This window comes from Fundulus heteroclitus, chromosome 19 (assembly GCF_011125445.2).
Source record: "Fundulus heteroclitus isolate FHET01 chromosome 19, MU-UCD_Fhet_4.1, whole genome shotgun sequence".
Taxonomy (NCBI): Eukaryota; Metazoa; Chordata; class Actinopteri; order Cyprinodontiformes; family Fundulidae; genus Fundulus; species Fundulus heteroclitus.
This window is the reverse complement of record NC_046379.1, coordinates 29,974,834-30,002,435: the sequence shown is the minus strand read 5'-3', so window position 1 is coordinate 30,002,435 and position 27,602 is coordinate 29,974,834. Positions and strand designations below refer to the sequence as shown.

Genomic DNA, 27,602 nt, shown 5'->3' with positions numbered 1-27,602 from the left:
CGTTTTCCCCATTGTTCACTTCCAATACTGCCTAAGGCGTCATACAATGCAGGTCAACGGTGCGAAACGACTGCCACCCAATATGGCGGACGCGCTGAGTAGTCACGTGAGCGTGACGTCAGCTGAAAACACCCTATTGATGTATTATTTCAGCTTTAACTTAAGAACCTGAAATTGCCAACGCCTCCTCAGGGACGGTCTGTTGCTCTTCTGGTAAAGATGCGTAAAATGCTTTATCGTTGTAGGAGAATTCCAAAGTGAAAAATCCAGCCTTTAGTTCTCAACAAGTCAAAGATCGTGACTCGAGTTTCAGACTTTGATTTAAGTCACAGAAACAAAGCCTGGAGGCTTGGTTTAGACTGGAGCATTGACTGAGACTCATCGCTCGTCACCAATCTTTCTCTCATGTAAACACTCGTGTACATTTTCCTGTCAGAGGTTGTCCTTGATGTATTAGCCAGTAATGTAGCTATAGCTTCATAAGTGACCACACTGATGTCTGTCCAACTAAGGCCTCTAAGAAATGACTTTGGGTTGTTTGAGAAAAACCTCAGACATTCTCCCGCTGATCTCTGCATCATTACAAAGACAATTCTTGCTTACCAAAATAAAAATAATTTCCTGTTCTGTATAGTCAGATATTCCACGTTTCAACTGATCTAAACCAGACCCTCAGACTTAACTTGGACTTGAGAAAAGTGACAATGAACATGTCTGATATCAGTGTAATTTTTCACTGAGGTAAAAAAAAAACACATATCATTGTCGTTGACCATACCTTTTTGCACATTACTAATGAGAAGTTCCTACAAACCCGTATCGACCTCCAAAAGAACAGATAAATTAAGAATTGCTTCAGTTACATAGTTAACAATGGGACTATTAGGGATACCAACAATTGTGCCACTGGTTATTTAATAAAAAAATATTATTTCTTAACCAGAATATTTTTTCCACACTAAAAAAAATTACTCCATGAATGCTTGAATTTTCAAAATGTCTGTGAGATCTTGTTGCTGTAATAAAAAGATAAATATATGAAGGGCCTAACTACTGCAAAGTTACACCTTGGACCCGGCCCTAAGGAAGCAGGTACTGCAAGACCCAGTTTGTCCCTGCTAGTAACCTTGGTTTAAAATGACATGTTTAGTCTTATTTTGAACTCAGTAGTCTCCTATAGGCCACACGTCAAACAGAAAGTTCCCATACTTGAAAGGTCATTTCTGCTCTGAAAACAGCAATTAATAAAATGGGACAGTTCCAGTTGCTTTGGCCTAATATTCATGCCAAATAGAAATGAATTCTGTGGTAAATGTGATCCTGTTGGGTTTCCACAAATCAACCCCTGAGAGAAACTAACAGATGGTCATGGTTAGTAATTGTTGCATTGCTGTGGTGTGGAGAGCTTTAGATGGGGCCTTTATTTACTGTAGTGTCATGGCACCTAACACAAACCATTGAAAACACATTCTTCTGGTTGAGATCTTCTGCGTGTGCAAAGCTGTAATGACTCCACACTGGTGTAAATTCACAGATAACACCCAGAAAACACGCTATGCCCAGTGCCTTACTTTGAGGACTGCTGTAAACTGAAAATTTTTATTCCTTGATGGTTAAAGGAATAAAAATGTTGCAGGCTTGTTTTACTACATTTACTACTGTAATGTGGTTTACTACATTACAGTTTTCTTGCTCTACTGAGAAAAACTTCCCCTGTTCTTTAGAAAAAGTATTAAATTATCCATCTTTCAGCTACAAGACATATTCAGATATCAGTCACTGCTACAATGAAAATGTTAGCATTGATATTTTAATTAAAAATCTGTCAGTGGTAGTGTTTAACATCCAAACTGTTCCGGCATTTGGGTCACTTGTATTAGGCATGAATAAAATAGTAATTATAGGATTTTTATTTATTTTTTTTGCAAAGAAAAAAATATAGTAAATTTTTTATGGGAGAGAGTTGCACTGAGGTACAGTAATCCACAAAGTTATTCACAGCTCTTGACCCTCAGATTGTGTCGCATTACAATGACAGACTTGTGTCTTATTGGATTCTATGTGATGGGCCGATTCAAAGGAGTGGAGAGTCGGGATCAGTGGTCTGCAGACCGCTTTGAAATAGTTGCGGTGTCGCTTTTTATTCAGCCCTCAGACTCAATACTTTGTTGAACGAGTCTTTTCTGCAGTTCCAACTGCAAGTCCTTTGTAAAATGTCTCTTTTCGGTATTTTGGTTTAACCGCCTAACATGCTAGCCGGTCAGATGAGAACATCAACAAACGTTGTTTTTCGAGTCTTACCATGGATTCCCAGCTTGTCCGGATATTACTAACAGGACTTCCAACGTCTTTCTTTCAACAATGACCTTTCTCCTGGCCACATTTCCATAAGGTCAGATTTGTGGAGGTCGGATGCTAATAAATGTCTTGCTGACAGACTATATCACATGAATTGTGGATCTCTACAGCTCCTCCAGAGTTACCATGGGCCTCTTGGCTGCTTCTCTAGTTAATGTGCCCCTGTCAGTTCAGGTGGACGTCCAGGTCTTGGTAGGCCTACAGGTGGTCCATCCTCTCTCCAGGTTCAGATGACGGATTCATCAGAGCTCTGGAAGACGTTTGAATTTTGGGGTATTGTTTTAGAACCCAACCCTGCTTTAAACTGAACCAGAACATCCTCCCTGATCCGTCTGCTGGGTTCCGTGGTCTACATGCTGGTTGCTCTCTGATTTTTTTCTAAAGAACCTCTGAGGCCTGTTGATTATCTAACTTCTGAAGGAAATTGTTTTTTTCAGATGACATGCTCAACACAAGAGAAAGGCACACATTTCTGAACCGTCTGCTAAACATTTTTGAAAACCCTGGATGTTTTTTTAATTCCACTTCAGAATTCTTCACCACTTTGGGTTGGTCTGTCACATTAACTCCCGATACACAGAGGTTTGTGGAAAGAATGAAACAGAATGTGGAAAAACAAATTAGCTACTTTGCAAAATGAATAAGGAGTGGTAGTAGCTTTTGGATACCGTTCGTCAACACTGACGATTCGTATTGCCGTCTTCCTGGTAAGCGTTTCACCTCCACCCCCCCACTCCTGTTTGCCTCTTCATAAGAGCATGCATGTCTCCGTGTCAGCAGCAGCAGCAGCGTCATGGGGAGCTCCCGCCTGAAGATGCTGCAGAGAATAAAGGCGGTGAGGAGCAGAGCGTGGCAGATGATGGAGGAAGTGTTTTTTGGTGGCTCTGGGAAGCTTTCCTGGGAGTTTCACCTGAGGTAAAGAAGACCGAAGGCTTCATTTGAAAACCTTGTCTTCTACGCTGTTTCCCTGCACTACTGAACACCTGGTTAGCTTTTTTTCCCCAACATGGTGCTGTGTGGGAGGCAGATGTACCACAGAGGAGGAGGAAATATATTGAAGAAATGATGTGAGGGCAAAGAAAGTGACAGGCAGACGAGAGCGAGCATGAAAAGCCCTGCTGTACCGCCTCTTAAAGCTGCATGATTAAACCCTGACCTGGGTCGCTCTGCTCTCTTCCTCTGTTAACGACACCTCCCTAACCTCTTCCTACATTTCCGTTCACATTGATTCCTTCCCTCGTCGGTCGTCCGTCTCCTCTGTCTCTGCTGTTTTCCCGTTGCATTGTTTGAAACGTCCTTGGCAAGCGCGTCAGATTTATTTCCTCCCACTAGAGGGCAGTGTCAGACAGAGTCTGTAACTTGTTCTACAGCAGAGACATGTTCTGAAGTCCAGGGTAAAAGTCTCATTTTCACCCTCTTGGTGTCAGGAACCACAGGTTGTTGTCTCAGAGGAGAGGGAAGCGGGGGCTGGCCAAGGCGTCGATCAGACTTCGGAGGATGGAAAGGTAACACTCCTGGAACATTGTCACTGTTTCTTTTAGCTCTGATTAGTTTTAGCAGGATACATCTGGTCATTAAGACCCACCGATTACACTTAGAACATGACTACAATAAATAGAGATGCACCGAGAATTCAGCCGCTGACAGGAATCTGATGATTACACCTTGATCTGCTCTAACCAGCGGTCTACTGGTCGGAAACACAAACATCCATTCTTGCAATCAGTGAATGCAGAATTTTAAAGTGCTAGTATGTCATTCTGACGACAGTCTTCAGTGCAGACGCTGTTACGTAGGAAGAAGAGATTAGCCAGCTGATTTTAATATCAGTGAGGTTATTCCAACAAAGTCAGACAAGGTCCAGAGATGGAAGAAGCAATTTACATGGTTTCCTGCAGAGGCGCATCTGTTCGTTCAAACTGCAACAACAGGGGCCGGTCGTTTCGTGGTTTGCCATTTTTTGCTTTCGCTGTTGAAAAATCAACTGTCTGGCAAAGGATGTCACTCTGTACGTGTTTTGAGACATTTGGCCAAATTGACAAAATAGGGAATTGTCAACTAAGACTGCAACGCTTTGATTTGGGATTTTAACATCTATCATTACTGGAAGCTTTTAGGAAGTCTCCAGGCCCGGTCCCCAAAGGGGCGGGACTAGGACTGATGTGGAGATAGGGTGTCGAAGTTGGGCCTGATTTGCCCTGCAAGTATTCAGAGCCCCGCACCTGCTGACTTTAGAAAAGCTAAAAGGACCGTTGTTCTGTGCAGCTAGCTGACTGAGCTATTTAATGGGAAAATCCCAGCTACAGTCCTGAGTGAAATTAGAAGAAAACCAAAAACTCACCCCTGTTGTGTTTGCCCTTTAAGGAATTTTCTGACACCTATTTTCATGCGAACCATTGTATATCCACCCTGCAGAGCCACACTCCACTCCTCATTTGGTTCTGCAATATTGGTTTTATTTTTGAAAGCTCACATGTGTGGGAAAGTTTGGGCTTTATTTCTAATTTCTAAACGACTAGAGGCCGCTCTGAGAGGGGCTCGTCTTTCTGGGTTTACGTTGGAACTATTTTGTGAAGGGGGTTTCAGAGTTAAGGTAGGAGTTTACCTTCTCTTTGGAATACACCATAAGACCGATGTTCATTGTTAGTTATGCTAACTATGCTAATCATGCTAATTGCTAAGCTAAGGTGTTAAAACAGTTTGGAATGTAATCTGTAAATCCTGTTTTATTATAATAAATTAGTAAAACCCTGTTTTATAATGAGTCCTCCTCAGTCACACACACTGCGTGATCTCACCTTTGTTCTTATTGCTCAAATATTATAAATAACTATAAGTACTATGACAAATACTGCCCATTCGCATCGGAAAGTTAGAACTAAATATCCTGAATCGTAATTTGAGTCTAAAATTGATATGGGCAGACAAAAACTGCACTTCAGAAATCAGCCCGGTGCATCTCTAATGATAAGCTAACACAAAGTTAACCTTAACAATTAGCAACCTAAGGCCTAATAGTAGACAAGTGTATGATTGTGTGTCCTCTTCAAAGCTGGTATTTTGAGTAACTGACTGACCTGACTGATCATCTAACCCTGCTCATGTTTCTTCAGGATGTTGAGAGCTCCACTGACACCGCAGAAGCAAGTTCATCTGAAGCTTTATCAAAACCTCTGGGCACAGTCACAACCCAGTCACTGTCTGAGAGCGTGGTAAACACAGCCTCGACCGTGAACGTCTCCAAGCCCGACTCTAGGGCCCAGCAGAGATGTGTTGTTTCCTAGAGCATTTTTCTTCTCACCTTAGATTACACTACAGCCTTAAGATTGTGATTTCCTTTCTGAAAGCAGCTCTAAAGCATCTGACAGTTTTTAGTAACTCAGTTCTAGGTAGAGCTGTCAACATTCTGTGAACTCTGTATTCAATCTGAATTCTGTAATCCGCCATGAAACTGTATCTCAATATTTTTATTGAGACGTTTGGAGCTTTGTCTCGTTTATCTTTGGTAAATGAGTTAGACTGTTGAATGTACCTAGAGTCAGTGTTTTGCAAAGGCTTTCAGTCTAATTCAGTCTGAATCTAGAGAACTCACCTGTTCTACGATAAAAAAAATCCTGCTCACAGTAACGGCCACGAAAAGATTTCTTTCTTCAATGCATCCTCTTCTGACACAAAGGCTCTCCATTATGACAAAAAAGATAAAAACTTATCCGGTAACTTTTTTCTATATTTTACACATTTTACTAAATCCGAGCCGCTGTCTTGCATTCTGCATTAGAATTGTTCCTTATTTTAAGATTTCCAGGAAATATTTTTGCTACGATTGGAACTTCTTTCTGTCTTTTTCTGAAATGCTAATATTCTGTGACCAAAGCAGGATCGTATTACAAAAAAGCCTAGAACATGCAGTGGTAAGGTACGTACTGCTGCCTGGAACAGTGTGTGGTATGAAACAGTTACATCATCTAACTGTCGAAGCTGACGAGATGAAACAATATGAGACATTGGGTTTACGTGAACAAGTTATTTTGGGGGAAAACTCTGTATTAAATGTTTTCTTTTGTTTGGTTTTTTTTCACTTAAATATTTCCCGGATTACAAACTGTGTTTTAAACAACCTGTAAATTGGATGAAGGATTCTTCAATACTCGTAACCAAGTATTGCCCCATTTTGGTGTCCTTTTTAGCTAATCTGCCAAAGTAAAACCGCAGAGGAGGTAGAACTTCATCTGAGAGATTTCTACTCAAGTGTTCTGTTCCACGCCTATTAATTATGAAACCTTTCTAAAAGTTTATCTGATTCTTGGACAGAGATGAGAATACCACTGACCATGTTAGCATGCAACGCACGCAAATGCAGATTTAAGTTTAAGCCTTAAGCGGTTTTCAGAGTTCTTGTAGAAACGTCTCTGGTAACTCTTTCGGTGCGTTAACATGGCAGCAGGTAACTAATGCAGACCTCCTAACTGAAGAACCTTGGTTCTTTGGCTCCACTTTAAAATTGGAGCGTTGCGGGGCTGGATTGAAGTGGAAGTAAACGTCTACCAAAGAAGCAGCTCCTGTTCTTCCAGGTTCCCCGTGTGTTTACATGTGGAGCTGCTGAGCCGGCATACAGTATGTAACATAAATCTCAGCGCAGTATCTGCAACCAGGTGTTTTATGGATTGAAGGTTATTGTTGTACCAGACAAAATGAAGGTGCTGTGATGGAGTACAGCAGGTAGGGTGGGCTTTCTCTGACGAGCTGGGATGTTCGTGGGAATGTATTTTAGGACTCATGTTTTATAATGTATCATAGGTGGCTTGTTGTTGTTGTTTTGGAACCCTGAACCTTTTTGGATTTCGACCTTTTGCTTTGTTGTCTGCTCTCATCAGCCAGCAGGCGCAGAGCTTATTTGTAATAATAAACACTTCTTTGTGTTCATATTTGTGTCTGTGAATTAATAAAGTGGAGCATGCTGTGTCCAGAGCTTGCAGAAATTATTCATGTGATTGTTGGCAATGAAAATGCACCAGTTTCGACTGGTTAATGTTGAACAAGCTGCTGTTGGCAACTGAAAATAACACAGGAGGCGCTGACATCAGAACGCTGGTTTTTGACTACGTGCAGTTTTCATCTGACAGCAGCAGAAACCTCTTACATTAAATGCACGTGTTGTTCCTCCTTCGCTTCAGTCTTCTTCACATGTTTCTGTGCAAAATCAAACCAGAAAGACAATAAATGCGCTTCAGCGATCTCCTCCTCAGTGTCTTCCTTTCCTGAGTCTGAAGCTTTTCAGGCAGCGCAGCGGACTGTGAGGGTGAAGTCATGTTGGGATCACACAGTGAAGACAAACGCACTACAGACATTCCCAGGAGACACTGCAAAGAGGACATTTTAAAGATGTTAGACTTTAAAGAGTGAACAGGGCTTCAAAAACTCTGAACCTTTTGGGTCACACCGTTTAACATTAAGTCAGAATAAAGCTTTTTCGTTTTATACATATCAGGACTAACATTATTTTATTTGATAATACCATTTTTTGGTAGAATTGCCCTTATAGCTGCTTGTCTTGGTTGAAATGTTTTGGGTTTCCTTTATCAAGCTTCTCATAACAGTTCACTGGATTTTTGGACCATTCCTCCTGACAGAACTGGTTATTTGGGTGAGGTTTGTCGACCTCCTGCCTCACACACACCTCTGCCCACTGATGTCCTCTGAGACTGAAACCAGGACTTTGTGATGGTCACTCCAACCCACTGACTTTGTTGTCATTTAGCCACTTTGTCACTAATTTAGTGAGATGCTGTGGGACGTTCATTAGGAAGACCTATTCGTGTCTAACCTTAAACTTCCTGGCTGATGCCTTCATGTTATTTCAATAATTCTACGTAATCTCCTTTCCTCTTGATGCCATTAATCTTGTAGAACACCAGTCCCTCCTGCAGCTAAAACCCCAACAACATGATGCTGCTACCCCCATATTTCACAACATCCATCTTTTTTTTTTTTAGAGATGCAACAATGTTCATTAGTGACACACGACATATCTCCAGAGAGTTGCTAAATTTATTCAGAGTTTTTCTGTTTCATTTGGAGTGATGTCTTCTTCCTATCTGAGTGGCCTTTAAGCACATGTTGGCACTGGACTCCTTTCACTCCATCGCCAGCTTCAGCATCATCTTCAGAAGGTCTTTAGTTTTGGTTCCTGGGGTGATTCAAACAGTTTATACCGAAACCCGTTCATCTTTGGGACATAAACCCTTCCCCTACCTGATCGAAACGAAGGCTGGGTGTTCCCAGGCTGTTTATATTTGGACACAACCGTTCCAACAGATGAACAAGGAACCTTCAGCCACCTGGAAATTGGACCCAAAGATGAGCCAGACTTATGGAGGTCCACAATTCTCTTTATGGGGCTGATTCCCTTTTTGATTTTTCCAAGATCGCACAGAAGGAAAAAGAGTGTTTGATATGTTGCCTTAAAATATATTAACCAGTGTGCTTTCATATAACTCAGTGTTTTGAATTAACCCCATGAGAATCTTGCAAAGTCACAACATCTTAGTCTGGGCTTTAAGTGTATGTAAACAGCTGCTCTTATTGTAGGTAATAAAATAATTTGTCTTATTCTGGCATTTAGCTAATAGAAATAATTTGGGTGATCTCAACTGACCCAAAACAGGAACATTTTACTCTGATTTAATGTCGGTTTTTATACAACTAAAATTAATGTAGGGTTTCCACTGCATATCTGTTTAACAAAGACATTATTAATGTAGAACTTTTGTTCAAACATTTAAGGGATCGCACAATATTACATGTCAGCACATAATAAGGACCAGGGACAGAGCTAGACTCATAATCAGAGGCTTAGCCCACATAATATTTTATCATTACAAGAGTCATTTGGTACACCAAAAAAGAAAGAAATTATTTAATCAGTTGATTTGGTTGCAAAATGTTTTAAATATTTGCCTTTACATATCTTGACATTTAATATGCTGTTCTTTAATAATCATGCTAGTATGTACCAGTAGTATATTAATATGTTCTCCTTTGAATAATGAAATGGACAACCACTAATGTTAAAATTTTGTCTTGGTGTCATCCGTCTTACTCAAAGTACATATTGAGTCCTCCATGCCACTTACTTGTTAAAATGTATTGCATATTTAATCATTATTGACAACTCAATATTGTTAGGGAAATAATTAGTTGTCTGATAGGATGTAGATAAGGAGTAGATGTGAGTCTGGATGACTTATGTAGGAGAAGTTTGTTACCATAGTTGCAGAACCCAGAGACACGGAAAACAAGACATTGTGTATAAAGAACTACCGAACTACATTAAAACTACTTATAGCCCAGGACGAAACCAGGAATCATTTAGGAAGGAACTGGGTCAAAACCAGTTAGAACTTATTACTATACCAGGACTCAGTCTGGGCAGTTTCACAAAACCTGCAATAAATTAGCAGTTAGCAGGACAAAAATGTAATAAGCTTACTTTCAAAAGGAAGTACACAAACTATTAAATATGTTCTATTAAGTGACAACTATTTCAACCCTATCCAGATTGATAACCCCAAAGCGCTGATTACTAGGTTGGTGCTTGCTGGAGAGCCAAACTAGCTGCTGCAAACTGCAAACACCATTTAAATACTTAGGTATTTAAACTTTGACATGTATTAAAATAAAGCCAAACGGTGCTACTTCCTCTGTTCATGTTTTTTCGCTGCTGCTGTCTCTCTCAGCTGTTTGTGTGTTAAGTTTGTGTGAGAGCTGAGTGGGCGGGCCAGGCTGAGCCTGCGTGCTGATTGGCTGGCACCGCTGAGCCATGTACGAGAGGGGAGGGGGAGCGGGAGAGTGCTGCCGTGACAGCTGACTGACACTGACTGAAAGCATGTGAGCAACATGCGTTAATGCGCGATAAAATAAATATCGCCGTTAATAGTCTAATGAATTAACGCGAAATTAACGCGTTAACTTGGCCAGCCCTAATATATATATATATATATATATATATATATATATATATATATATATATATATATATATATATATATATATATATATATATATATATATAAAATGAAACCTGAGCTGAGTAAAATTACGGTGTTTTCATTATTTTTTCCCCCCCAGCTTTTAAATAAGGTTGGTGAATGTTAAGAGCAAATAGGAAGGTGTTTGGTGTAGATCCTCCTCCATCCAGAACATGACGAGCCTCAGCGCCTGAACAGGAGGCTGCTGACCTTCTTCTCTTCTTCCTAGAAGACATGCTGAAGGAGTTTCGGTGCCTCCTGCTCAGCTTAGCTAGCCCGGTGCCTCTCTGAGCTCCACCTGCAGCCCGAGGCCTCCTTTTTCTGTCTCTCTGTTACCTGATCCCTGTCTCTGCCCTGAAAGGGTGGGTGGAGCGATGACAGACAGAGAGATCAGTAAGGCAGGGCAAGTGGACGTCAGACAGGCAGATAATGAGGCAGAGCGGATGAGGAGTGGACGAGCCGGTCAGGAAGATCAGTTTAAACCGAGACAGAGGAGCAGGTGGAGCCGCTGCAAGCTTTCCTCTTCCTCCTCCTCCTCTTCCTCCTCTCTATGTGCCTCTCTGGAGCAGTGAGACTCAGCTGGGTGTGTTGTGTTGTGTGTCCCAGGGATCAGAGGGGCCTTTGCCGCCTGGGCCCCCGGCAGGGCCACGCCCCCATGAAGGTAGCCTACACGCTTGTCTGGAGAGGGCCGGCCACCTGGAGGCGTGGCTCCTGGAGGCCCAGAGGAGTCTGGTAGCTGCTGGAGCTGCCTGCTCCTCAGCCATGCAGAACAGTGTGGAGCAGCAACTCCTCACCTGTCAGGTAAGCTCCGCCCACTCAGAGCCTGAGGTCACTCCCGGGAATTACACACGGAAGAACTTCGCTTTTCCACAGAGCTGAATATGATGATCTATGCGTTGGTGACACACAGACTCCGTGTCAACTTTTTTTTAATCAAGTTTGGATCTAAATGAGGAAAGTGTTCTGCTGACGGTTACCTGCCAGTGTTAAGATTCTCCTCGGGAGCAGGTCATGTAATCTGAATCAGAGAAGCTGAGTTGAATGCATCACACCTTCTCTCTAACCCTCCTCTGCTTATTGCTAAGCTAGCAAAACTGAGAAGATTATCAGCAGATTTTCCTCCTGAAGTAAACAGCAGCATGTGACCCCAAAAACATTTGCCGCAACAAGGGGTCAGAGGCCACCAGTGTGACCAGCTTGGGTTCTGATTGGCCGTGGTAATCAGGAGTAGAAAGGTGCACAGACAGGATGTTATAGATCTGACTCACAGCTCCGGGATCTGTTTGCTTTCACTGTGTCGGCGCTGGAAGCAGAAGTTAAGCCGTCTGTCAGGACCCAGTCGTATCTTCCCACAGCGTTCCCGCCCTGTCTGAATGTGTTTCACGGGGATTTCATGTGACAGAACAACACAGAGCAGCGCAGAGCTCTGAAGAGGAAGGAGCGTGTTTCACAAATGTTGCTACGGCCCCTTTTAATCTGACACCCTTCAATAAATTCCTCTGCAACCCGTTTGCTAAAATTTGCTTAAACACAAAAGACCTTAAGGGGGCAGAGATGATTTCAAAGCACTGTAGATGAGTTCTACTCTTATTCTGAAGAGAAAAAATATTAACATGGGGCAAATGCATTTAAAACTCTTTTTTTTTTTTATTATTTTTAAATAGCTGATTTTGGTTTTATTCAACAGGCTTGGACACCTGTATCTGAGTCACGTTCCTCCAGGACTAATTAGGTCAGATCTGCAGGTTTTAGATGGGACTCATGTTTAAGGCATCGTTAATTCACTATTGTCTGACTGCAGCCACGTGCTATAAAAGCTGGACTTTAACCCGACAGAAGCTGAAACTAAAGGATTTCCGTGTCGTTAGAAATGGGCTTGACCTGCGATGCTCCCTGAGATGATTTTTTTTGTGCTGTGAACTGCAAGGTTAGCTGAATCAAAATGTGTAAAGAGTCAGAATGAATGGTGTTTTATATGGTTCCCTTTCACCTCCTTCTGACTCATATTAGGCTCTTTTTGATCTTGTAAGCGAACAGGAGCACACCAGTCGCTCAGTGTAGATCAATGTTTGATCTAGGACCGGACGCTGAGCAGAAAACGTAAGCATGCAATGACTTCAAAGTGCCGCGGCAGGAGTGTGACCAAAGAGTTTAGGAACCCTCGAGCCTGATCTGCAGCTGCTGTGCTTTGCTCTGCATCAGAACTCTAGGAGTGCGTTTATCTCAGGCAGGCTCTCGGGTTTTGGGAATGACCCAAAGGTCAGTTTGAGTTGCAACTGGTCTTCAATGCGCACTCTGTCAATAATTCAGTAGTCCTCTGCTTGATAACCACCAATGAGGAAATAACACAAGGTGCCCAGCCCCCAGGCTAATAAACGCTGAACAGAGGCCGGACTCACACAGCTCAGGCGCTGCGGTTCAGCCAGTGAACCGTTTATTCCACCCAGCTACCAACCGGACCCAAATTCAGGCACACCCACCCAGCTTCTGCAGACATAAAAATGATTTATGAGGTTTCATTCTTATTCTTTCCCTTTATTGTTACATGCAATATGAATAATATCTAGGTAATATCTTTGGTCTCACAGGGATCTTTGACTTTTAATTTTAATTTGCTGTGTGATCCAGTTTAATTAGAGCAGCAAGCGAAATTGTTTATTTAGCTTTTCCCAATTCCTCAGCTTACAACCTCCAGCTGTTATTACCAGGATCTTAGCTAGGAGACGCCAAGGCTGTGCATCAGTAGGAAGAGAAAGTAGGATGATAGGTGTTACTGTTCAGTTTTATGCATAAATAAAAATCTGAAAAGTGTGGTTGCACCTTTGCTTATCTAGAAATGACATTATTTTGCAAATTTTCCTTTGGAAAACAAGTCTGTCTCAGTCAGATAAAATGGAGAGAGTCTATGAGCATCAATGTTTAAATCCTGCCAGGGATTCTCAGTTGGAGTGAGTTCTGGACTTTGATTGGGCCGTTTTCTATCCTTTTGTAGCTCTGGCTGTATGTTAATGGTGGTTGTCCGGCTGGAAGGTGAACCTCCACCCCAGTCCCACATCTTCTGCAGCCGCTAACAGGGTTTCTTCCAGGATTTTCCTGATTTTGCTCCATCTTCTCATCAACTCTGACAAGTTTCCCTTTTCCTGCTGAATAAAAGCATTCTCACAGTATCATTCTGCCTTCCCCATGTTTCAACGTGGAGATGTGCGTGCTCATGTTGTAATTTTTGTTTACACACAAACACACACACAAACACACACACGCACACATTTTACATATAGGCAAATAAATACATACTGGGTCTCGTCTATGCAGAGCACGTCTTTTACATGTTTCTCCTATGTCACTTGTTGCAAACTGCTCTTGATATCCTCTGGCTTTCGTTCAGCAAGGGTCTTTTTCAGATGCTCCCACCTGAGCTGTGGAGCTCCTCCTGAGTTTCCCTGGCTGTCTGGGCTGCTTCTCTCATTATGGTCTCCCTGCCCAGCCTGTAAGTTCACATGGACCTCCATGTCTTGATAGGTCTGCAGGTGGTCCATCCTCTCTATGTTCAGATGATGGATTGAACTGAGGGATATTGTTTTCCATAAGATATAGATTCTAAACCTGTTTTAAACTTCCCCCCTGCTCTGTCTGCTGGGTTCCTTAGTCTACATGATGCTGATTGTTCTCTACTGTTCCCTAAAAAACACATCTGAAGATAGAAACAGAACAGCTGCATATAGATGCAGAATATAGTACACACATCTGGACTCTGTTTATTAACAAGGTGACTTTGAAGGTTGCAAAGAGGCCCCGTTGCCATGGAGACCAGTTTAGATGTATCTGTAAAGATATTTTGTTGTTTAGGCTGGTCATCCACATTGATGCGCCATTGTGGGGAGACCGTAAACCACGTGTCAAACTCAAGGCCCGTCAAGGCAATTTATCAAGAGCCAAAAAAGGGACATTATATCATAAAGTACAAGCATATATCCCTTTAAAGTGTATATAGTGGCTAAAACTGTGCCTCCTGTATTAAATGTTGATTTTATTTAAAAACTGTGTAGTACCAGCATCCTGCCACTAAATGTCAGCTTTTCCACAACACATTATAACAACCCAGAAATGTCCAAAAAGAGAAAAGGTGATGCAGAATGATGCATCACCAGAATGACTCACTTTTATTTTTATGTTACTGTGAATTATTTATTTATTTTTTTTACATTTTTTGTGAACTGGAATGAGATTATGAAATCAAAAGTATCATCGCTACAGGTGCAACTGGCCCTTTTAATTACTTCATGATGCCAGAGTGGCTCAATATAGAAATTAGTTTGACACCCCGGCCGTAAACGATAATTTTTGAAACCGGGTCCCAGCGTGGACAGTCATAGCTTTGCCTCTCTCTGTAGCCAGAATGCGCCTCATGCTCACAGATAACAGCAGAGATGGCCAGGCTGCATTTTAAGCATCTGAGGATGCTTAAAATGCAGCCTTTGAATGCGTCCTCCTTTTCCCCGAATTCTGAGGATGCACCGCTACCATCCTTAGTGGTCTCGCCTGCCATAAGATTTGACGAGGTGCTTTGCACGCTTTTTTAGTGATAGTGAAAGTAGTGATTTAAGTCAGTTATTTACAGGGTTTGTACACATTTAACTATTCAATTCAAATTACTAAAGTTACAAACATAAGCTTATATCAAGTCTTACAAATAAATATGACATTTTATATTTAAACATATTCGTCAATCTGCTGACAAGCATTTGTTTAATAACTGGTATATTATGATCAGTAGCAGGTCCCTGGGTGAAAATAATAGCAGGTAAATGTTGCCTCTCCATTGTGCTCTCCCAGTTTGAGAAAAATGCGTCGTCGGTTTTGCTGCCGCCGAAGGCGTCTAAACCGACTGTCCTCCTCCAATAACAAGTAAATAAAAAAAAAATAATAATAATAATTTCCATATCCATTTTTTGTCGTCTGGTGCTGTTTTTCCACGTCTTGGGGACGTCATGTCGCAACCAGGAAGTGCTCCAAAGGCTAGACCGTCCCATTTACCAACGGTTAAGGATCCTCCGGAGCATCCTCCGATGGCTGGGTCCTCCTAAGGCTGAGTAGGCTGGGTCCTTCGAAGGACGCAGCCTGCGAATTGAGACACAGCTAGCGTGTCCCCTGTGTCTGATCCCCTCTCATAGTACTGTTTTGTGTAGTGCCAACAATGAGTGGCGTATTGGGAGCAATCTGTGGTCAAGGGTCCTGCTCAGGGAAACCAATGTGACTCAGGGTATTGAACCACCAACCTCCGGCTTTTGCAAGACGCAAAGACCCAGCTCTCTATCCACTAGGCTAGTACTCTGTCTTGTCACAGCGCCCCCAATGGGCCCAGCACACCTACTACAGTCTTTTAAATTGTGCTGTGTCCTCTTGTGTGGATGCTCATTTGTTCTTAATCATTCATGAAAATTTACTATATTATCGTAAGCTGGGGAATTGAATACAAAATCGAATTCTTTTATAAATACCTTTGTAATGAACATACTCCTTTTCATTCAAAAGATTTTGGCCATGACAAGCTTCCCCATTATCTGAATTCAAAGTTTCATCAAGTCCTATTATCCTCCCAGAATACCTTTCCTGCTGACTCGGAGAGTGGAATTTGAGCCTCCATTAAAGTTTCAGAGGTTTTCCCACAGTCCTACATGACAATTGAATGGACCTTTTGTGACTAAACAAACAACCACTGATGAGCACTGGTCTTCAATTGAAATCTGCTGGAGTCTCACTGACAGACAGCTTATTGAACAAGAGCGTAAACCTTACACGCCTTCTACATGCATATCAAAATTACAGTATGTCATGCTTGAAAAACCAACTGGCTGATCTTGCGCAGTACTGGTTGATTTTTTTTTTTAGAATCAGATTAATCTTTTCTTTGCTTGGATTGTGCACAATCAAGGAAAGTGAATTTGTTTACACGGCCTATAGCATGCAAACAAACAACTATAAATGCATATATAAATATCAACTATGTTATACGAACGTACATTGTATATAGACTAGAAATTAAAGGAAGTCAGAGTTTAAACTGTTAAACCTCTGAAATCTTGATCTGGTCATGTTGGTAGAGGGGTTTGTAAATCAGTGTGGGCTGTTTTGGTGTTAATGAAATTACCAACAAAGGGACTAAAAGGAGCAACAATGAGACAACCCCCTAAAACAGGAATGGTTCTGCAGGTGGAGGCCACAGACACAGGTCACAGTTGGAGTTTTTCAACTCTAACTCCACCAGAATGGTATCCTTAATACGTGCCATTACCAGAGGGTTTCCTGTGTCTCCCATCGCAGTCTCAACAGAATGGAGGAGATTCCAGGAAATATGCAGTTACTCTAGGAGAGCTAACCAGAGCCATCCGTAACACATCAGCAGGACTGGTATCTGCTCCTCCGTGCAAGAAGGTATACAAATGAGTTCTGTCTGAGCCCAACCTCCAATGGGGCACTGCCGTTAATGTCTATGACCAAACCATTAGAAACGTACCTCATGAGGGGGGACTGAGGGGCAAAATGTAATCTAGGCTCTGTGCTCACTGCCTGGCATCGCGGAGCTCTACTGGCATTTTTCAGAGAACATAGAAGAGGGCAGTTTTGGCACTGACACCCCATTCTTTTCATCTATTGGGGTATGTTCACTCTGAGCTCATGTGTCAGATGTAAAAGGGTCTGAAGAAGCTGTGGTGAATGTTATTCTGCCTGCAACATTGTTCATCCCCATTGATTTGAGTGTTGGTCTAGGAAGACATCTCCATGGAAGGACACACAGGCCTGTAAAAGATAAATAATGGCACCCTGACTGCCATTAGGTATCAGGATAAAGTCCTTGGATCCGTTGTTAGACCCTTTGATGCAGTGGTCCTGGGTTCCTCCTGGTACATGATAATACCTGGCCTCATTTGGCAAGAGTGTGTAGACAGTTCCTAAAGCAGGGGTGTCCAGCTCCAGTCCTCGAGAGCCGGTGTCCTGCAACCTTTAGATGTGTCCCTGGTCTGACACGCCTGAGTCAAATAATCAGTTAATTAGCAGGACTCTGAAGAACCTGACTGCATACTGAGGAGCTAATTGTGCTATTTGATTCTAATATGTGGGGCCAGGGAAACCTCTAAAAGTTTCAGGACACCGGCTCTCGAGGACTGGAGCTGGACACCCCTGTCCTAAAGGATGAAGGAATTAATACCATTGACTGGCCTCCACATTCCCCTGATTTAAATTCAATAGAACATCTCTGGGAAATCATGTTTAGGTCCATTTGACGCCACCAAGTTGCACTTCCAACTGTCGAGCTCAGTGAGGCCCTGGTCAGGTTCCACTCAACAGGGCATCATACGTCATTTCATAAGGACAGTGCCTCGATTTTGTTTGCTATGCATCCAAGCACATGGAGGCCACAGAAACTACTGAGGACCATTTTGAGTTGCTGCAATGACATTTCAACCAATTGGACTAGCCTGCTGCATCAGTTTTTCGGTTTCACATCCTTGGTGACTTCGGATTTAGTGTTCTGCGAGTTGATCAAATGATGTGGCGTCTTTATTTTTTCCGAACACATTACTCATTCCATATCAGTATGGAGATCCAGCGTGATTTTTTTCCCCAATTACAATTTAAGTATAAAGTTTTTGGACTTTATGCTGGTGCCTATCCCCAATGGTCATTGGACAAGAGGCAGCATACACCCTGGACAGGTCGCCAGTCCATCACAAGGCAACACTAAGACAGACAGACACATGACGATGCACACGTTCACACCTTTGGAGAAACCAATTAAACTGACATATTTTTGGACTGTGTGAGGAAGCTCGAGTACCCATGGGGTTTATACAGTATACGGTGTTTTTACAAAAGAGGAAGACATTGTTGAAATGATGCAAATAAGCATGGTATCGGTCTGGTTACTCTTACAATTAATTATAGAGACAGTCTTGGAAAAGAATGGCGTCTCTGGCTGCTATTCTTTCTAATGAGTGCTCTGTTACTCCGACCTTAAGATAAATGTCAAAGCAGTTTGGGTCCAGGTTGTGTGGGGTCTGCAGAGATGTTAGCTTTCCTTTTACTGACATTGTAGAAGTCCTGGATGGAGGTTGTGTCAGCCGTGGTGGTCCTCTGCATAGACCTAATTATTCATTGTAGTTTGGACCTGTCTTGTTTTGTGGTTGAGCCAAACCACACAGTGATGGACGAAGACAGGAAAGACTGAATTATGATAGTGTAGGAGATGACCAGCAGCTCCTGTAGAAAGTTGTACTTTTTGAGTTGCCACAGCAAGTAAAGTCTCTACTGGGCCTGCTTCCAAACACTGTCTATGTGTGAGGTCTCAGATCCCCAGAAGTGGTTCCTAGGAACTGGAAGTGATCCACAGCAGACACAGTGTTGTTAACCATAGTGAGGGGAGGCAGTGTGGGGGGTGATCCCTGGAAGTTTACTTTCATCTAGAATCATCTGATTTATAGGTGATTAAACAAAGAAAGAATTTCCATAATGTTCATCCAGTTTAAAGTGTAAAATATCGGTGTTGGTGTTCTCCTCTTCACTCCATTCTCTTTTTTATATTATGAAAATTACCTCTTTGCACATTTTAGACATGGGTTCTTCTGCTAGATGAAATGGTGAATATCCTGGTAGTAAATGAAAAAGGAATCACACTTCTGTATTGATGTGATTGATGTTTATGGACAGAAACTTGTATTAACAGAAACTGAGTTTGAACTGTGGAGTTTGTTACAGACCAATAATAGATTATTTATATTGTTTATCTGTTAGATTTAAACCAAGTATAGTGTCTAAAATAATCTAAATGTCTCTAAATATCTCTGAGGTTGGTGTTGATGAAATCACCAATGGTTGGCATTTGTCCATCCATTCATCCAGAGGTCTTAACTATTGTAATCAAAGTGTTATCAGTTTCTAACACACATGTTTTCCAATTGCCATCTTTATCTGCTTTCTGATTTACAACCTTGGCTGTTAAAGCATACAACAGCAACGTATGCAGAGCGATTTGTAGATATTTAAACCAGCTCACCTGGCCCAATGACCATGGGAAAATAAAATCCTTTTTTCCTCCTTCTAATGCTAACTTTTAGCTTTAGATGGTTGTCTTCAACACGTTTAGATGTTGAAACGTGTCGCGTTGCTCTCATGTGATTGGCAGCAACTCAATCACAAAAATGTAGGGATTTGTCACAAGAAATAGGTGCCCTCCACGTTGAAGTGTGAAATGTCTGCAGACAGTCACACTATGCACAATGTATGGTCAAGTATGTGGGAACCTTAAGTCCCTCGATTCATGCCCAGGCTCAAACATTTAAGATTGGGTGTCATTTGAAGACAGTTCTGATATTTTGCTCACAGGATTTACTGACCTTGTGAAAAAATGCAGACTGACTGACAGTTTGCAGTATGATGGTCAGATGTGTTTCCACTCTCATTGGTGTAGATCGTATGTCACTTCCTGGCTTCTGGTTCAGTTAATAATGACCGTGCCCTTGGATTGCTTATAGTCTGCTATCGCCAATGCGTTGGGGGGGCGTCAGGAGGTTAATATGTAGCATATGTCAATTATGAATGTACCAATGTGTTATATTAAGAACACGGCACATTTTACATGAAAAGGGTGGTATACTTTTGTTTGACTTTGAGCTGTTAAGTTTTCATGCTTTCTCAATCCCCTACAAGTAATTTTACCTAATGACCAACATGCTCAGATGCTGAAGTAGAATAATTTATTGTTACACTGATTGCTTGAGTTGAAATGTCTGGTATTTGCCTTTAATTGCATCCTTATGGCAAGAATTTTGACAAGATTTGTTTCACAAAGATTTGAGGAATGCAAACATGTAGATTTTAATTTTCTATTATAAAAAATATGGGCATGGCTACTTGATCACTTGGGACCTAAATTGACAGAATCAGAGATGAACGTATCAGGGGTATAATAAACATCGGGTGAGTTACAGTTCTGGTTTCGATGTTCAGTCATGTACAGAGGCGTGATGGTAGAAATGTTGGACAAAGGATTTTGAATTTGGAGTTGCCAGGAAGAAAATGAAAAGGGAGGAATACGGAATAGGTTCATGGATGGTGTGGTACAGGGTGAGATTGAGGCCGATGATCCCAAAAGAGGGTAGCCAAAAGAAAAAAATACGGACAGAATGAACCATTGATACATCACAATCACAGATGCTGCAGTCTCTGATAACTAAATGCAGCCAACAGTTTCGGGAAGAAAAAAGGTGCATGTTTACTTGGCTGAAGGAAATTAGTTGTTTCATGTGCCATCTACAATGCCAAAAGGGCTTGGGAGTATCTGTGGGTAGTTCATCTTCAGTGTGTTTTATTACTCTTGGTTCATGTTTGGGTCAATAAGATACGTAAGATATTCTCTTGAATTCTCTACAGACAAAGCTGGTTGAGACATATTTGGAGTAGTACTGCATTATATTAGAAAATCATCCAATGGGCTGAATATGGTACTAGCATACAAAAAGCCAACCTCATGACACTTGTAATATATTAGAAAAGATATTGTATTCCAAAAAAGGTAATTGGGATTAAAGCTGTGCACACTGACACTAAATTTGACATTTATTTGAATACATCTCTTGTTCTGAAATTACAATAAAAATCCCTATTATACCCAACCAATTAGGTTCTTCTTTTCTAAAATGTCATCTGTGGGACCAAACAAATATCAAAGGCCGATTTATGTTCATACACGTGAAAAAATAAGGACACCCTAAAAAAGAGTTTTCACATTTAGAATATCCAGATGTCACATCTGGATATTCTAAATTAAACACAAATAAACAAAAACTGAAGAAAATACATCTAAAGGTTTCTGCAAAATGTAGTAAGTAATGCAGGTTCTGTTGAGGAAATCATTTTGACATTTACACCCACAAATAATGACTAAAATCACATCAGTTGAAGATACCTTCATCATCACTCGGCATTTTGAAGGAGATGTGACCTATTTAAACCTCAGACATTCCGTTTGGTGCTCCTGGCTGTTGAAGAGAGCGTGAACACTAAAGAGAGATCCGAAGATCTGTTTGAGGCCTTCAGAGAAAAGATTGGAGCAGCTAATAGGCCTGGGAAGGGATTTAAAGAGGTCCCTACAGGATCTTGAATCAGCAATTCTCAGAAAGAGATTACACAACTTCAACTTTAACGGAAGATGTAAAAAGAGGAAACCTGTGCTTTCTGAGAATAATATGGAGGCCATAACCAGGTTCACCAGAGAGAACAGGGACTTCTGGGTGAAAGGTCATTTGGACAAATATGTCTGAAAAGCCATTTTTGGACACCAGAAAAGAGGACACATTTGGTAGAAAAATCATCATTCCAGTTGTGAAGCATGAAGGTGGAAGTGTGTTTGGGGATGCTCTGCTGCAGCAGGACCTGCATGGCCAACTCACCATCAGAGAATAAACCTGAATTCTATTGTGTATCAGAGGGAGCTTGAGGAAAAAATGTGAAACCAATACTTTAAAGGTGAAAGCTGAAGTAATCCCGCAACATGACGATAGCCCAAAACACACCCGACAATCTGTCAAGAACTGCCGGAGAATTAATTAAAAGAAAGTCCAGGGCCTAGTCAAAGTCCAGGTCTTGTTCTGATTTAGATGCTTTCTGGCCACCTGAAACGGGCTGAATATGCTGGGACCCCTTAAAAGTCTCACCTCGCAACTAAAAGTGTGTAGTGGGGCAAACCTTTCGAGGACTGATATCAGAGACGGTAGATGGAGACAAAAACCATCTCACTGAAGGTATTTCAGCCAGAAACAAGATCAGACATCAGTGTATAAACGTTTCTCTTCATTGGACTGAATATTTAAAAGGATGTCATCCTATTTTTTTGCACATGACTGTATACTTACTGTGTCATATATATTACATTACAAAACACTGAACTTGGGTTGTAGAATTATAATATTTCTATGGGAAGAGTTAGATCTGTGGGGTCTCTGTTATATAGCCTATTTGGAAAAAAAGAAACATTTGGTTCTTCTTGGTTTCCAGAATCTGACTGAACAATGCATTTCTGTTTTGATTTTGTAGGATATGTTTCTGGAGCTTGAGGGAAAGGTTGCAGACTTGTCATCACTCGCTCTGACAGTAGAACAACAGCAGCCGAATGAACTGGGAGCTGTGGGTTCCCAGCAGGAGGTGGTTGAATGTCTGGCCTCCAAACTGGAGCTTCTGAAGGCCAACTTGGTCTCCTTCCAACAACTGCTGCAGGACACACATGGAGAAGACAGTGGGACCAGTAACAAACAGACACCAGAGCAGGTGATTGTACTCACTGTTTGCACATACTGTACACATAACATGCAAACTTGCAGCAGAGAAGGCCTTGGCAGGACACCAGTGATACAGCGCTAAACATCTTCCTCACTGTCTGACATTAAATCAGACTAAACCTATCCAGTTTTGGGTCAGCGAAAGCTAAAACAATTATTTTTATATGCTAAATGCCAGAATAATGAGTGTTACATACTTATTTTATCATTATTTAGTAGGTGAACTGATTCTGGTGTGAAGCGCATGAAACTGCCCCAGAACTAAAGCCAAAGACCTCGTTACAATTTTGCTGAAGCGTGTAGGGGAGTGTTATTTTCCTCAATGAAACAGGTGCTGTATCAACATGACATGGTCCGCAGAACACATTTGAAACTGGTCGGGCCCATCCGGCAGAACTGGTAATACCAGCATCTAAAATCCACGGACACATAGAACACCAGCATTGTTCTGATCGCACATCTGATATGCTTCACATAATGCAAGCTAAACCATTTTAGACACCAGAGTGTATTGCTTTCTCATAGGCTGTGGTCCCTGAGCATGATAAATGAGGCTGTCACAGACATTATAATAAAAAGTCGGCTGCTGAATATTTATTCTGCTTTTGCCCACATGCCCAGGATTTATTTCCACTTGAGATTGTTTATTATAGTTAACACTACAGGTTATTAACAGAATAAAGTTCGAACAAAAAAAAAGAGTCAAACTCACCCCTGTTTTGAATAGGCAAGGCAAGGCAAGGCACATTTATTTATATAGCACAATTCAGTACAAGACAATACAAAGTGCTTTACATGATTAAGATATACCAAAATAATAAAATGTAGATAGAAAATTGAATAAAAGTAAGTAGGGATAGAATATAGTAACAAAAAAGAACATTAAAAACAGTAAAACTGTTTAACTAGAACAGTCAAAGGCAATTTTAAACAGATGTGTTTTTAATCTTGATTTAAAAGAACTCAGGCTTTCCGCACTTTTACAGTTTTCTGGAAGTTTGTTCCAGATAAGCAGAGCATAGGAACTAAATGCTGCTTCTCCTTGTTTAGTTCTGGTTCTAGGTATGTGGAGTAGACTGGAGCCAGAAGACCTGAGTGATCTGGATGGTTGATACACTGATAACAAGTCTGTGATGTATTTAGGTGCTAAGCCATTCAGGGATTTATAGACTAACAGAAGTATTTTAAAGTCTATTCTCTGAGATACAGGGAGCCAGTGTAAGGACTTTAGAACTGGGGTTATGTGCTCTACTTTCTTAGTCTTAGTGAGGACGCGGGCAGCAGTGTTCTGGATCAGCTGCAGCTGTCTGACCCACTTTTTAGGAAGTCCTGTGAAAACACCGTTGCAGTAATCAATTCTACTAAATATAAACGCATGGATTAGTTTTTCCAGATCCTGCTGAGACATTAGTCCTTTAATCCTAGAAATGTTCCTCAGGTGATAGAAAGCCGACCTTGTAACTGTCTTTAGATGCTTTTGAAGGTTCAGGTCTGAGTCCATCACTACTCCCAGATTTCGGGCCTGATTTGTGGTTTTTAGCTGAAGCGACTGAAGCTGTGTGCTAACTTTTGATCTTTCCTCTATTGGTCCAAATATTATTACTTCAGTTTTGTTTTTATTCAATTGAAGAAAATTTTGGCACATCCATGCATTGATTTCTTCTAGGCATTTACTCAGTGCCTGAATTGGTTCATAGTCACCTGGTGACATGGTGATGTACACACTCCTGAAGAAGTGTCTTCATCTGTCATTTTACTGGATGAAGTCCCTAGCCTGGCCAGCCTGACTGAATTACACGGAGCCAGCGCCTTATAGCGAGAGTCACAGCACACTCTAAACTCACTGACACCATCACGTGGTTCAGGCAGCCCTCAATAGTTACAAACCTCTTGAGCGACTGCTGGTGGGACAGACCAAAAAAGAATATATTTAAATTTTTATTTTATATGTTGATGTTCAGAAGTGTGTGCTCCTGGTTCTGTAGTCCTTGCAAGCATTGGTTGAAAGCCCACTCAAAGATGAAAAAGTCATCATTCAAGAAGCCACATTAAAAACCTAGATTCCAGTTTTTAAATGCACTAAGGGACAACATCATGGCAGAATCATATGTTGCTGTTTTGGTTTGTTTTTTTGTCATATGAAGGATTGGTGCACTATACAAGATTAATGGCATCATGAGGAAAGAACATTATGTGAAAATAATAAAGGAACATCTGAAGGGATCAGCACAGAAGTTAGAGGTTGGACACAAATGGATCTCCCTATGGACAACGCACCTCAGCGTACCACCGAACAAGCAACAAAGTGGCTAAAGGACAACAAAGTCAATGTTTTAGAGTGACTTTTACAAAACCTAAATCTTACTTTGAGACCAGATCTGTCATGAGGAAGGGGCTAAATCCAGCAAACTATTGTGAGAAGCATGTGGAAAGAAACCCAAAACATTTGACCCAATCAGACATCTGTGAATGTCTGTGGAAACTAGATATGCCCACGAAAGTAGTTACAACCTCATTACCTTATCACCTTTCTTTACCATAGAAAGTACTCCAGTTCTGTCCTCACAAGCCCCCAATCAGTCGTGGCAGATGACCGTTCACACTGAGTCTGGTTGTGCTGGAGGTTTCTTCGTGTTAAAGGGGAATTTTCCTCTCCACTGTCACTACATACATGCTCAATTCAAGGGAGTGCTGCAAAGTCAATGACATGAGAAGCGAAGGCTGTGAGTCATTGACTCGATATAATCTGCTGGGTTTGCTAAATATAAAACCTTTAAACCAGTCTTTCTGGAGGATTTTGATTGAATTGTCTTTGTAAAGTGTCTAGAGATGATTAGTTTTTTAAATGTGACACCTTTATTCTTTGTAGGCTAGGCATGGATGAATGTTCCTATATACTAAAACGGGAATTTGATTAGTCAGCAGGGACTAAATATTACCCTCAGTTGTTGGATTGTTGGACATGTTACAGCTAACTGAGGCTGCATATTTAATACATCTCTATATTTGATGTTACTTCTGCTGTTTTTTCCTCAGAAGTCAGTTCCTCAGACAGATCACCACCTTGGCTCTAAGTTGAAGCGCAGCAGCAGCGTTCAGGAGATCTTTTCCTCACCTCAAAACAAACTCCTGAGACAGAGCAGCCTGCAGCAGCAAAAGGTACGGCACTCTACTGACTGCTCTGATGTCCAGCTGGACTCATGTGGAAAGTTTTGCATCAGAGAATCTAAATGAGAAAATACCTTTTCTTTTAATATTAAACCTCCTGACAACCTGATCTGTAGATAATGTGCAATGTTAAAAACAATAGTGTAATGTTATACTTTTACATGTGGCCTCAGTTTTTCTTTCATACTTTGAAAAATACTGCACTGTACATTTAATTCATGTCATAAATCAGATGTCTTGAGTTTAGTACGAACTCTGAGTGATCCAGTTGGGAAGGAGACAGACCATCTGGCTAAAGAAAGGTGGTGGTCTGAAAAGGCTAAAATTTAATAAATTATATATATATATATATATATATATATATATATATATATATATATATATGTTTTGAATGGGGATGTTTCTATTATCGTCTCAAAGTTTAAAATTCAGGGTGGTTGACTTCCGTATTTCAGGCCTACACTTTTAATTTTATTTTATTGATATGTATTTTTTTTTTATTCTCAATGCCACATATCATAATTTTGTTGTTTTCTTTCATATAAAATTTCCAGTAGCTTTCTGGCTGAAGCAGTAGCTAAATTTTTCTTGAAAGTCTATTGATCTGGTGTTGAAGGCATGTCAGGTAGCAGCATATTGCTTTTGGTTAATTGTTGGTTAATGAATAAAGCTCATTGCACAGAGCCAGGTGCTCATTTTTTCTATTTTAGCAATTCACTGTCGGTTGTTGTCTTAGTTTGTTTCTTGTCTGTCTGCAGGAGTTGGAACAGGAGCTGACTGAGCAGAGGGGATTGACTCAAGCCATTTCCAGGCAGGGTAGCAGGGTTCAACTTTACAGTGAGGAACCAGAGGATCACTGCCAGTTAAGGTGACAAGCTTCTAAATGAACTTTTGAGGGTCGCAAAATACATTAAAATCAAGAGGTTTTCATTCTGGCTGCTTTGTTGTTGTTGTTTTGTCAGCAAGTGGAAATGCAGTACACATTTTTCTGATGTTAAAATAAAACAAAGAAAAACTGACCCAAAATACTGGGATCTATTTCTGTCCGTCCATCCATCTTCTTCCGCCTATCCGGGGTCGGGTCGCGGGGGTAGCAGCTTCAGTAGGGAGGCCCAGACGTCCCTCTCCCCAGCTCCTCCAGGAAAATCCCAAGGCGTTCTATTTCTGATGATCTCGTAAACCTCTGGCCTTTCAATTCCAACTCTAACCAATTCTGATTTATTTTTAGGAACTATAAATCAAAAACAAATACAACATTTATAAAACAGTTTTTTTTTCCTAACCCAACCCAAAGAAGCTGAACTGTCTCTCTCTGTTTACCACAGATAACCCTCTAAGATTGTATGTATATACAGACCAGCACACAAACACACACATATACATATTGTGTATATATATATATATATATATATATATATATATATATATATATATATATATACACATATATATATATATATATATATACACATATATATATATATATATATATATATATATATATATATACATATATATATATATATATATACAATATATATATATATATATATATATATATATACCATTATATATAGTATATATATATATATATATATATATATATATATATATATATATATATATTTATTTATTTTATTTATTTATTTATTTTTGCACATCTCAATATTGGATGTATATTGTCTCACAAGATATAAAATATTTCTTCGAACATCCA

General features: G+C 40.8%; 1 protein-coding gene across 1 annotated transcript in view; it reads left to right on the top strand.

Annotated features, from left to right (window-relative positions):
• LOC118556603 (nesprin-2-like) overlaps window positions 1–26,757 on the top strand; it is a 60,599-nt gene extending 33,842 nt beyond the window's left edge. The window contains exons 20-23 of the mRNA XM_036150978.1: window positions 10,992–11,186; window positions 22,476–22,706; window positions 25,754–25,876; window positions 26,644–26,757. Of these exons, the coding sequence (XP_036006871.1) occupies window positions 10,992–11,186; window positions 22,476–22,706; window positions 25,754–25,876; window positions 26,644–26,757 (663 nt within the window). The remainder of the gene's footprint in view (window positions 1–10,991; window positions 11,187–22,475; window positions 22,707–25,753; window positions 25,877–26,643) is intronic.
• Window positions 26,758–27,602: the final 845 nt, after the last annotated feature.